The sequence below is a fragment of the Leptonychotes weddellii genome, chromosome 5, assembly GCF_054177405.1.
Source record: "Leptonychotes weddellii isolate Sample4059 chromosome 5, ASM5417740v2, whole genome shotgun sequence".
Lineage (NCBI taxonomy): Eukaryota > Metazoa > Chordata > Mammalia > Carnivora > Phocidae > Leptonychotes > Leptonychotes weddellii.
The window spans coordinates 85180005-85193085 of NC_138373.1; the positions used below are offsets into that span (position 1 = coordinate 85180005).

The following is a 13081-nucleotide window of genomic DNA, read 5'->3' on the forward strand; positions in this document are numbered from 1 at the left end:
ATTTTTGTTTGTATTACCAATTACAACCACAGGGGAAATTATAAAGAAATTTTATATTGTATGGCATTTAAAAAAATATTTTAGCTATTAATATTTCCAAACATGCTGTCTATATTAATAACTCTATTGATTATCACTTGCTTATTTAATTAGCCAGCAAGAAAAGCATGCCTTTGGGTGACCAAAAAAAAAAAAAAAAAAATGAATTGCTCACCAGGAGGAAAAAAAATGTTAAGAGATTTGAACATCAGAATAGTAACGGGAAAAGTTTAGTTTAAAAGAGATAATTGAAAAAATACAAATAAAGTTCACAGCAGGAAAGCTTGCTTATATAGAGAAATAGGTTATAGCCTGTTAATATGTAACTACCTTTTTATAAGAACAGTCTGTTAACAGGCTTACAGATCAGACTCAGAGTTTTATTTTCAAAAAGTATAGAGTTGAAGATAATCATGTGCTACTCTGTACATGCTAGAAAACTTACTGTGGTATATTAACAAACAGCAACATTAAGAATTAGTGTGTCCCGATATAAATAACTTCAATATCTACATATGAAATAAGCTATATTTCCAAACAAAAGCTAACTATTTCAAAGAGTTAATATATAGAACTTTGAAAAAATTAATTCAAGACTGTTAAGAAAGCTCAGTCATTCACTGGAATTATCTTGTGAAGATGCTCCCTAATTAAAAAGAGAGAGAGACAGAGACAGAGAGACAGAGAGGAAGAGGAAGAGAAGAAATGAAAGAAGACAGAATTAAAGTATATATGTTGGCTATTTTACTTTCTTCCTTGATCTGATGCTGGCTTCTCTAATATGTGACCACATTCAAGCATTATTTTATTCTCAATACCCTTCTTCTCTTCCATTGCTTCACTTCTAGAATGTTTTAATCTTTGTCCTTTCTTTTTTCGTCTTTTCATATCAAATTCAGTCGTTTGAGCGATGAACAGCTTGACTTAGCATATTTTTAACCAGCTGGTCTAGCACCTAGCTTGCATTGCATAGTCAGATACAACAAATGTTTATACAGAAGGTAGCTTTCATGAAAATGAAAAAAAGCCTGGGTATCATGCATCCTGGCTTTTTTTAGCTTTTTTTTTTTAATTCACCATACAGAATACAAAGTTTGAATTCTTTTTAATGGCAAACAAAATTCTATTTTTAGTTCCAAAAAATGAACTTATGCTGGGATAAGAACTCAAATTTAAAAACTGCAATGTGTACTTATAGGAACACGAAGAGGGCTAAAATTCTTTCAAAGCCCTGTTTTACTTGCAACAACATCAAATGGAAGGATATTGCACATATTTCTTTAAATAGGAACTACTTAATTACAAATACACTTATTCCCATCATGGCAAAAGGGGAAAATGTAAGTAAATCAAAATTAGTTTAAGACAACTAGCACAAAAAGTAGCTACTAAAACTTAGAAAGGGAGCATCCCCATTCCCCCTTTCTTGACATTTCAAGAGTAATATACTGATACATTACTGTGATGTTAAATTTTCTTTTCTTTTTTTTAAATCTACTCTCTTCTATCAACAAAAGGTCATGTGCTTTACTAAGCAGCCTCCAAAGTTTTACAGAAGGATCAAATAGGAACTTATAGCCTCCGTTTTAACCACCACTGAAACATTCTGTCACCCCAGAAATCACAAGACAGAGATATTGAAAACGGTAACACTCTGTACAAAAGCACTTAAAAAGGTGAAGAGGGGAGAAAAATATCAATGATGGAAGAAAGTAAGAGAGTGAATGAGAAAGAGAAAACCAGCGAGTGAAAGGGAGAGAGATGCTTAATGTTCATTTAATTTCCTGTGATAGGACACAACCTAAAAACATTAGCAGAAATCTCGGAGACTTTGCCAATCAGTTCAATTTGGTCCGGGCAATCACAACAAAAATCAGCTAACAAGATTGCAGAAGCACTAGCTAAAAGCTTTTCTAACAAACACGTTTTAGGGAAGCATCTTCCAATTGATTCAGAGATGACTGTAAAATGAGAGTTGTACTTCAATATATTAGGGGGGAAAACTGTACTCACCTTTCAAACTCCTGAGGTAAATCAGGGTCAGTAAGCATGCTGGAAAAGCACAATTTCCCTTTGTCACAGCAACCACCTATGATCGTCTCCAACTGAACCTGTCAAGTGAGTCCAAACCTTCTAAACCAATTGATTTTCTCTCTCTTCTCTTCTCTTCTCTCTCTCTCACTCCCTCTCTCCCTCCCTCCCTCTCTCCCTCTCTCTCAATCTCTCTCTCTCTCCCCCTCTCCTCCCCCCCACCCTCTTCTCCCTCTCCTAGGACTCCTTGACCAGTCTCTTAAAGGGGTAGCGCACTTCCAGCAGCGGGGTCTGGCTGCTCCCCCCTCCGCGGAGCCGCACGCTCCGGCTGCAAGGCACTAGACAACCTCAGGGTGCCTGTCCTTTCCTTTTAATTCTCTCTTCTAGACATCACCGAATGTGAGAAGTCAACTCATTTAACACGTCTCCCATACTCTCTCTCCTCTAAATAATAAAAGTCACACGCGCGCGCGCGCGCGCACACACACACACACACAGACACACTCATACACACACAAAACAGTATGATTTTTTAAAATGCATTTACTGCTGATTAAAAGAGAAATCTGCATACTAAGAGAACGAGGACTAAACTGTATTTATTAATTAATTAAGCAAAAAAAATTAAATGTTGGTAATATCATTTTTACACAAAGAATTGTTATTCCTTCTCACCCCTTTCTAGGCTCTCTCCGTGCGCACACGGAAACACACACACACACACACTCACATACACACAACAATCAAGCATTGTTCTGAGGGAAGAAAAGCAACTTTGACAGATTGAAATATAGCAGAGGCCCCTTCAAGGAAACCTGTAAACAACTTGTCACTCACTCTGTCGGTCTCACTGTTAGCTCGTGCTTTCCACAAAGTGGTGCGAACGTCCTGGCAACCCGACCAAAGTTTCCTCAGCTCCAAACTCCATAAAACACGATGTGCGAGGTGGAGGGGAACAGGTATCCACATGCCAAAATAACACGCACACAAGGGAACAAAAACCCAAACCAAACCAAAAAATGAAAACAAAAAGATGGTACTACCAAACTGTCCTGTTTGGGATTGCTGGGGAGGGCAGGGGTCGGAAGCGCTCCCCTGGCTGTGGATCTCTTTAATTTCCTCTGCCCAGGCAGCCACAGATAACAAGGTGGACAAACTAAGGCTTTACAGATCCTAAGCTGGCTGGCAAGGCACAGCCTCCATAGCAGTTCCAATTATCTAGATAAAAATCTGGCAGGCGAGGAAGGTAATCAGGTAATGTACCTTTGACATGAAATGACAGAGGCACATACACACACAGAGAAAGACACTTACACAGACACGCATGCAGAGATGGTGGCTGCCCCGTGCACCGCAGCATCTGGTCAGGGAGTAAGCACACACTCACCAACACGAGATAGTGTGCATTCTTCACACACACACACACACACACACACACACACTCAGTCACTCACACACGCTCTCCACTCCTACTGGGAGGGTTCATTCTGCACAAAAGGCTACATTACAGAGCCCGCCCCAATAAGGGAAAGAGAGAAAAAAAAGCCTTCCATTGTTGAGAGGGCAGGTCAGTTGATTAGATTTTCTGTGGAGAATTCCACGAGGAAATTCCCTTCAAAGCCGAAGTGATTAACTGGGGGCTATTCTGGAAATGGAGCAGACAATGGCTCAATAGTCTGCACAGCCAATGTCCAGGCTGGCACTGAACTCACTTTAAAAAAAAAAATAAAAGCCAGACTCCCTGTTCTTTTCCACACATTCCCCCCCAACCCCCTCCACTCCTTCCAACTTCCCCTCCCAACTCCTTTTATTTTGCAGCTGGACAACATTAAGGGCCTTTAAAACCACAAGGGTTGACCCCATAGCAGTTTGATTAGGTCCCACTTTTTTTTTTTCTGGCGACAGACAGTAAGTTTACTTTTTTAGACATACACAATGAGACACCTTACACATATTCCAAACAGCAAAAGCAATTATTAACCTTCTCATATTAATAAATGTATTCTTCATTGAAAGCTTATACATTTTTTGACAAAGTTGATGATAACTTAATAATGGGATCCATCATTCACAGGGTATCCTAAAAATAAACGTACATATATGACAAAATCAATGTGGAATAAGATTTAAGCATGTCACTATGGAGTTAAGACACTAACAAAACACAGAATTATGACCCACCCTGAAAAAGCTGTTAACAAGGGATGTGGCAAAAATGACTTGATGCTGACATGATTTTCTTTTTCAGCAGTTGGGGAAGGGGGAAGGATATTACTCACTATTCTTCCTTGTCGTTAGCTTCAAATTATTATTTTTTTTATTACGGCAACAACCCATTCCTACACAGAAAAATAAGAAAATTGTTGCATTTATTTTAAGTACCTATATTTTTCAGCCCTTGTGGGACCTACAGTCTAATACAGTCTAATTGATAAAGTATACAAGAAATAATTTTTTATATTGTCAACAGTGGTTATGGGAATTAGGGAATGGTAGCTGCATGGCTGCACACACTTTAAAAAATAGTTTTTAAAAGATTTCCTAAATAGGGTATCTTGTTTCATCTTATATCAATAGAGAGAAATGAAGAAGGAGCGGGGGTGAGTTACAAGGGGCAAGGGGAGCTGAAGTCAGGAAGAGGAGAAGGCAGCAAGGAGAGGATGCAGGGAGAGCACAAGAAGGAGACATTGTGGCAGCATAAAGATAGAAACAAAGATAATGGCCATAAGGCAGGATGCTGAGATCCGTATGGTCCCAGCTGCTGTCTAGTACAGCTACTACCTCTGGTTGTTTCTCTGTAACTCCAATCCAGAAGGTCATCAGAGCAGGTAAGAAAGAGAACATGAGTTTTTGAGACCAACTATACTATAAAGGAAAGATGCTTATATCAGAATCTTCCTTGTCTTTGGTTTTATTTTCACAGACATTTGATATATGTATTTGTAAGTATACATATGTCGAATAAACACAATGAGCATATAGGAAAATGTTAAATGGTTTGGAAGTTAGTTTACAATCTCAACATGTTTCTATAAACATTCCTATAGCCATTCAAAAACAAATTATTTCTTGCACAATCATGCCTGCTAAACAAACTGAAACGGACTAGGAGCTAGACAGAAAATTTGCCAAATATAATAATGATTATTCTAATAATGATACTTTGAATTAATGCAACTCTGAGCTCATAAGGAATTTTGTTCACATAAATTAGCTCATGGATCATAAGCAGCATAGAAAAGAGTGGGATGGTATATATCCTTGTTTCCCAGTGTTTCAACTTGGGCAACAGGAGTTTAAAGTCATACAGCTAATTAGTGGCCCATTTGTTACTTAAAGCCAGATCTTATTTCACTTGTGACACCATAATACAGAATAAAATGACAATCCAGCATTTATAGCTGAACGAACATCCCAAGATGGTCTTACTTTTAAGAGACCTAAAGGCTTTCAAATAATTGTTAGTAAAATTAAATTTGATATAATCTCATCGGCACTAAGTTAGTGCTGTGTTTGATGGCTGAATGGAATAATTTTTAAATGTATCTCTCTAGGCTGCAAAAGTTTTCTTTCATTTGAATTCTACATTGCAAATTAGCATTTCTGCAAGATTTTAGAATGTCAGGAAAAGAGAAGGCAGTTCCAAAATATTCCTCTCAAATCCTGTCATTGGTAATCTTATTAAGTGATTGAATTTATCCAATCAATCCAGTGTTTGAGAGTAAATTATTATCATAAATCTCTTTATTTTACATTAAATGTTATAATGTTTAAATATGTGTTAATGACTAGCACATGATAGGTGTTAAACAAATCTACATTCTTTATCAATTACCTGAAAAGTTTAAGCTATCCAGTCTGTTATATATCCGATATTCTCTACATAAGAACTAACACCCCAACGTGATTTTGCTATATTATTATAAGTAGGTCTCCAGAAGGTTTCATAATGTATGTGAATTTAGACACAATTTACTTTAGCATTCACTAAACAACTATTAAATGCTTACCAATAAGTTAAGTACAACAGCTTTTTTTAAAGTTAATTGATTGATTATTTATTTATTTAAGTAATCTCTACACCCAACGTGGGGCTTGAACTCATGACCCCAAGATCAAGAGTAGCATGCTCTTCTGACTGAGCCAGCCAGGCACCCCTAGTTAAGTCCTACAGCTTTAAAAGAAGTCAAGAAAAATTTGTAAGAAATCTAATTATACACACACACAGAAGAGGCTAAAATTCAAGTTGTTTCAGATCCAAGCCCTCTAAAGTAAATATGGTAAGAAAAGTTAGAACCAAAATAAATACGCAAATGAACAAAAAACAATGATGATAACTAAACAATAATTAAATTGGTAGGAAATATAAATATGTCTAGAAACAGATATACAAATATAAATACATCTTCAGAGAAGAACAGAGTACAACCTACAACAGAAACTCCACAAAACAATTTTTCATTTAATGAGTCTCTTTGACACTGCTGAAGCAGTATTATGGAAAATGGAATGAACCTGAAAGAGTGTGCTTTTGAGCTCATGTTGTTTCCATTGCAAATATAAAAAGGAGACTCACACAGGCTCAGGAAATATAAGATATGCTGGGGAACACTGCTGGAAAATTCTCAAAGAGAATATCAGGAACTTTTAAGATCATAAACAAGTTATTTCCAAATTTAACCCTTTGCATACATTGTTCCAAGCAAGCATTTCTAATATTTTTCTTCTCATTTTAAAAGTGTTTCATTCCTCTATTTTAAGTTATAATTGTTATACATCTATTTTAATAACTGAAATTTCAGTATGTTGTCACAGGTACAGATTACATTTTAATATTTTATAAATGTGCCTATCATCAAGCTACAGCTTTCACATTTTATGGAATTTGGAAGGTTATTTTTGAGAAATAAAACTTTTAGTATTACAACCACAATAAATTTAAACCAAATCAGTGTCAGACAATAGCACCATTAAATTGACTTAACCTGACACAAGAGGCATACACCTATTTTCCCCTGTAATGTTATTTACTTTGTCACAAAAACATTTAAAAAGAACCCACCCTCTTTAAAAAAAAAAAAATCATCCAACAAATGTACATCTGTGAGTCATTCACCAAATGCCTGATGAGCTGACGATGACCTACCATGTATAGCTTAAAGTGGACTTGAAGTAGACAAGAGTCTTGCAATCGGACATCTTCAGAAAAACACCTTAGAAATTCAATAATTCATCTTTTTAAGAATACCTAAAATTTCAATTTCCTGTAATACAATTTTTTGCCAGGACATCAGCATATAATAAGAGCTTATAAATTCAAGGTTTTTGTACCCTCCTGCTTTCTGTATTGCCAGTTGGTTAGAATATGAATTTCCTCAGATCACATTTTTGACCAACTAGTGTTCTTTAAGTGTTCTTTTTCATTTTAGAAACTTGAGTCCCATACTTCTCTCAAAGATGATGGTGTTCCCAGTAATAATTCCCACTGTTTGATATCTTACTATTTATCTCCTTTAGAATAATTCAAAGTAACTTAAAATCATAAATTTTATCTCTTGAGAATTTTCCCCCAAAACTGTGATGCATATAAAACAAATTATCTCATTTAATATTCAAACAACTACATGAGATATGTAGCTGCTTTATCCCACCTACAAATGAAGGAGCCATGGCTAACAAACAAAAATTAATGTATCTGAGGTCCCAAAACTAATAGGTGCAGAAATGGAGAACACCAAACTTATGACCTCTCCTCTAAAGTTCTCTAAAGGCACCAAATGCTGATTTATCTCAATATAGCTTAATAGCAATTAAATATTGAGTGCACAGGAAAGTGCTCATAAGTATGTTTTAATGCTAAGTGAATGTCCAAACTGGACAAAGTCAGGTTGAGTAATGACTGCCCCATCCTCACAAATAACTTGATATAAAAGATGGTTCTTTGTACAACAATTAAAAACAGTTAACTAATAGTACTCATCCCATTTATGGTGATAATAAGCATCAGAATTAGTACTAATCATAAAACTTGGTTCTTTTAAAAAATAATTTCTAAACATTCTCTTTCTTAATATGATTATAATTTTTGGAATCCCGGGGAAAATACCGGGGCCTATTTTGCTGGTCCCCATGTAATTACTTTGCAATGGAATTTCTGTATTATAGAAAGAGTCATTTCAGGTAAAGTGTGTCTATTAGGAAGATAAGAACAACTGAACTTACACTTTCATTTTTTTACTCATTACACTCTCCTTGTGATAAGTGGTGATGTCTACTGGTTGTCAGTTCATGAGAATGAGAAGGACATGAACCAATCACTCTGGTGGTAAAAATCATGACTCCTATTGAGTAAAAAAAATCCATATAAACCATGAGAATAGAAGCCATTCACATGGGACCATACCTTAAAAGAGTGCTCTTGACCATCGAACTTTTTGTGTTATAATTTATCAACCTGGAAAGAAATTCAGGGAATGTACTGCTCTGGCATTTTACCTAGAGGGAAACGCCAAGTGAGAAGTAGCACCATAATATTGCTACAACGTGGCTTGGGTTCTTACATAGTAGATGATTTCTGCAAAATATTTTAGTACACATTTTTCAGGGAAGCTTTTTTACGTAGTTGTATACATGTCTTGATATTAACTAATCAGAGTAGAAATAAGAGCTAAAACTCAGCCAGTCACTGTTATCACAAAAAGTATGAAAACATTTGAACACTTAGCTTCTTAAGTTAACTACACTTGTCTATCGTCTATAGGCTACCTTTGATTGCATACTAAGTAAATGATACATGAATCTTATTCATAGTAAATGAAAAAGTTACCTATTAATGATGTTCAATCTACTTACATCTAGAGCAGCCCAGGGGAAAAGATTGTGGCTAAGCTGCAAATTAGGAGCTTGTGTTTAAGACAGCCTCTAGTCCCTCCTTACTAGTGGCGTAGTCTTACCTAAGTCTTCAACATCTCAGGGAAATGATTTTTAAGGTCCTTCTCAACTCTCAAATTCTGACTCTATAATCTCTCCTTTGATAAATCAAATTATAATTTGCAAAATAAAATTTCTTACACTTCTCAGTTTTATCCCAATTATATCCCCTTTTAAAAAAAGTCTGCAACTAGTTCTTAAGGTTTATTTTAATCCTTTAAGGTATGTCATAACTTTACATTCACACAATATAAGATGATGAGGAAAATAAACGTTTTATTAATGAAAGTTAATTCTGCTAAATTTGATGAAGTTAAAATCACCAGGAGAACTTAACTGGTTACAGAAAATGACCATGTTTTCAAAAGAACTAATTTTATGACGAAATTAATCTTTTTGTGATTCTGAAAATTTGTTGTACTTGAATTTTCAAGTCACAACTTTCATTTTCTCCAAGAAGTACAATTACGTTTATTAGCTTTACCTAATTCAGTGAGAGAATTAAAAGCAGTTTCTTACTATATTGAACATGCATATATGTGTGATAACAGTGACTGGCATGCATAGAGAAATAAGTGTAAGGGCTTCTGCCTTCATCCAGAATTTTACAACATCAAATGAGAAACTCAAAGATAAACTAAAAAGTTGAAATGTTAGAAATCCTAACAGATAAATTGTGTTCAAGAAAGCCTAATTTTTAAGTGAATTTTGTGGACCCTCTATAGAACGTCTGCCAAATAGCTTCTTTTATTAACAAAAATGACTTACTGCCATAATTTAGAAAATAATTCAGTCAGACTATACCCAGGATGAAAATGCAAGAAAACAGATATTACCAAAAGAATGTATTCATTTGATTACTCAATATGTATAGAATCTTTAATTCATACCTGTATTGTAAACCATCTATATATATGTCAAGATTTCATTGTTTATACTTCACATTTCATAAATGGGGGAAAAACATAAGTTGATATTTGTAAACTTCCCTGAAGCTGAAGAACTATTTAGGTATCAAGTGGTATATTAGTATTTTAAAATACCTATTAATTAACTCTAAACAAATCATGGGTCTGTAATCAGAAATATTTATTTTAAAATCTTGCTTAAAGTCAAAGCATAGATTAAAAGACTATATAAGCATTTGTAACATATGCCAGCATCCTAAGAAATCTTGGGAAAAAAAAGAAAAAAAAATATATATATATAACACACGTCCTTCCTCATTTGGGGACTAAACTTCAGATTTACTCAGTCTTTATGAGTGGACCATTATTCTTAATTTTAATGAGCAAGTCAACTTAATAAACATTGTTCTACTGTTGAGTGTGTACCCTGAATTTTATTAGACTAGAAAAAAGAAAAAATTAATATATATAATGTTTTTAATGAGCATCTTTTCTGGCCAGAGCACTCTAATAAAAGGTGAGGACACAAAGACAATTTTTTTGCCCCCAAGGATTTATGACCCGGTATAACATATGAACATTCTTGTCTGTTCCAAATATATATAGATATATAGACATATATAGATGTCTATGTCTTCAGATATACAGATATCTCAAGTTTTTACCAACTAGAAATCTATTTTTACACAGATTAATTCATTTAATTTCCAAAACAAGAGTATCTTAGTTACTGATATTAGTTCCATGTCACAGAAAAAGTAAGTTAAGTACAGGAACAGAAATTAACTAGCTTCTGGGATACCTGGGTGGCTCAGTTGGTTAAGCATCCAACTCTTGATTTAGGTTCAAGTTGTGATCTCAGGGTAGTGAGATCAAGCTCCCTATCAAGCTACCCACTGGGCATGGAGTCTGCTTGAGATTCTCTCACTCCCTCTCCCTCTGCCCATCCCCCACCTCTAAAAAAATTAACTAGATTCTGAATACACAGTTTGTCAGATGAAGAACCACAATTTCAACCCAAGTTTTCCAATTACAAATCTAGTGCCTATTACACTGTATAAGAGAGCTACTTCCAAAAGTTATATGCAATCCAAAATAAAATGATAAAAGTATTAATTAGTGGAAAAAATAACATTCTCTGGGGAGTTTAAGTAACAAGTGATCTTAAGAAATGGTGACCATTTTCTGAACTTCAAGAATTTAGAATTAGTCTGTTGGGGTTAATAAAATATAGATCAGAGAATCAGTTGAAAACCCCAGAAGCACTATGAGAATTTAAAATTACAGAGGGGGGAAAAAGTAATATGTAGTAAACAATAGCTTTCATATATATGATTAATATCCAGCTATTAAGAGATAATTGAGGGGAAAAAAAGACCCCATTAAGATTAGCAACACAAAAGATAAAATAGCTAAGAAAAAACTCATTCACATACAAGACTTTTTGAAGAAAGTTTTAACATATATTGAAAGATATACCATGTTCTTGGATAGGTAGCATCAGTATCATAGAAAATATCATTTCCTTCTAAATTAATGAACAAACTTAGTGAGTTCAAATTAAAATACCAGCATTTGTTTGAAGCACTAGATAAATTCATTCAAAAGTTAATGTGAAAACAAACAACAAACAAAAAAAAGAGGACTAATTAGAAAAACTCTTAAAAAGAATATGGGCTCAGATTATCAGAAATTAAAAGATAATATAGAGGCTCAATAATTTTTAAATAGATGTATATTGAATGGATTCAAAGACCAAAGGAATAAAAAGGAAAGTACAAACACAGAGGGGAGAATTAGTATATTCTATTAGTAAATAATATAGGCAGCATTCAACAAATGTTCTATGATTACCTCATGACCAATGCAAACAGGAATATAAATTCCAAATGGATAAAGATTCAAATGTAAAGAATAAAAAAAAAATGTAAATCTACCAGAAGGGAACATGAACAATTTCCAATATAATTTTGGAGTTGAGAAGTCTTACTAACAATGGATCAAAATTCAGAAGCCATAAAATTCAAAAAAACAAATAAATCTAATCATATAAACACAAAAACTTCTGAATGATAAAAGGCACCATAAAGGGGGCGCCTGGGTGGCTCAGTTGGTTAAACGACTGCCTTTGGCTCAGGTCATGATCCTGGGGTCCTGGGGTCCTGGGGTCCTGGAATCAAGCCCCACATCGGGCTCCCTGCTCAGCTGGAAGCCTGCTTCTCCCTCTCCCACTCCCCCTACTTGTGTTCCCCCTCATGCTGTCTCTCTCTCTCTCTCTCTCTCTGTCAATTAAATAAATAAATAAAATCTTTAAAAAAAAAAAAAGGCACCATAAAAAGCCAAAAGACATGAGACAAGTTGGGAAAAAAATATGCAACCCATAAGAAAGGAAAGAGCTAGTCTCCATAAAATGTGAAAAGGTCTTGGAAATTAGTAATAAAGAGATCAACAATCCAATAGTAAAACAGGCAAATAATATAACTTGATCAAAGAAAAGAAAATAGAAATGGTTCTTAAAGAAAGGAGAGATGTTCAGCAGCCTTTAATACAAATAAAATTTACAACGACAATGTGATAATCATTGTTTTTAAACCTATCAACATGGCAAAAAATCAAAACTTTGTTGAATATTTTATCCATTTCTTTGGTCAATAGAATATGGAGCTTTCCATATGAAAGATTCATTTGGCTCAGCCACCTCATCTTGTTTCTGCCTTCCATCGTGAGAATAACATATGCCCAACCAGAACTAATCACCTCAGCCTAGATCTTACAATGAGAAGAGACATGGAGCCAAATGTACCCCAGACCAGTCCAATCTAGCCAACATGCAGCTGACTCACAGCAAACCCAGAGAAGAAAAAAAAATTAATTTAATCTAAGGACAGAGTGGGATTGTTTGTTACAGCAAAAGCTTACTACCTCATGTAACATAAAAAAAAAAATTAAATTTAATCTACAGACAGAGTGGTATTGTTTGTTACAGCAAAAGCTTACTACCACTTACCGTCTGTTTATGACTTATGGAAACAAGCATTCTTGTATATTACTAGTAGAAATGTACATCAATCTAACCCTTATGGATGGCAATTTGGAAATACCTACCAAAATTACAAAGCAAATTCCAATTCTGGGAATTTATTAGAGATATACTTTGACATGTACAGAATGTT

General features: G+C 34.6%; 1 protein-coding gene across 17 annotated transcripts in view; it reads right to left on the bottom strand.

The window, feature by feature from the left end:
- The window catches only part of SOX5 (SRY-box transcription factor 5), a 993366-nt gene that overhangs the window by 410376 nt on the left and 569909 nt on the right, over positions 1-13081 (bottom strand). For 4 of the 17 annotated variants that reach the window (XM_031032931.2, XM_031032925.2, XM_006727745.3 and 1 more), the window contains exon 1: positions 2053-2227. The exons of 11 other annotated variants lie outside the window; for them this stretch is intronic. In XM_031032931.2, the coding sequence (XP_030888791.1) occupies positions 2053-2090 (38 nt within the window). In that variant the 5' untranslated portion in view covers positions 2091-2227. Of the gene's footprint in view, positions 1-2052; positions 2228-2907; positions 3858-13081 lie in introns of those variants that run through there. 2 more of the 17 variants (XM_081821356.1, XM_081821354.1) reach the window with 2 other exon arrangements.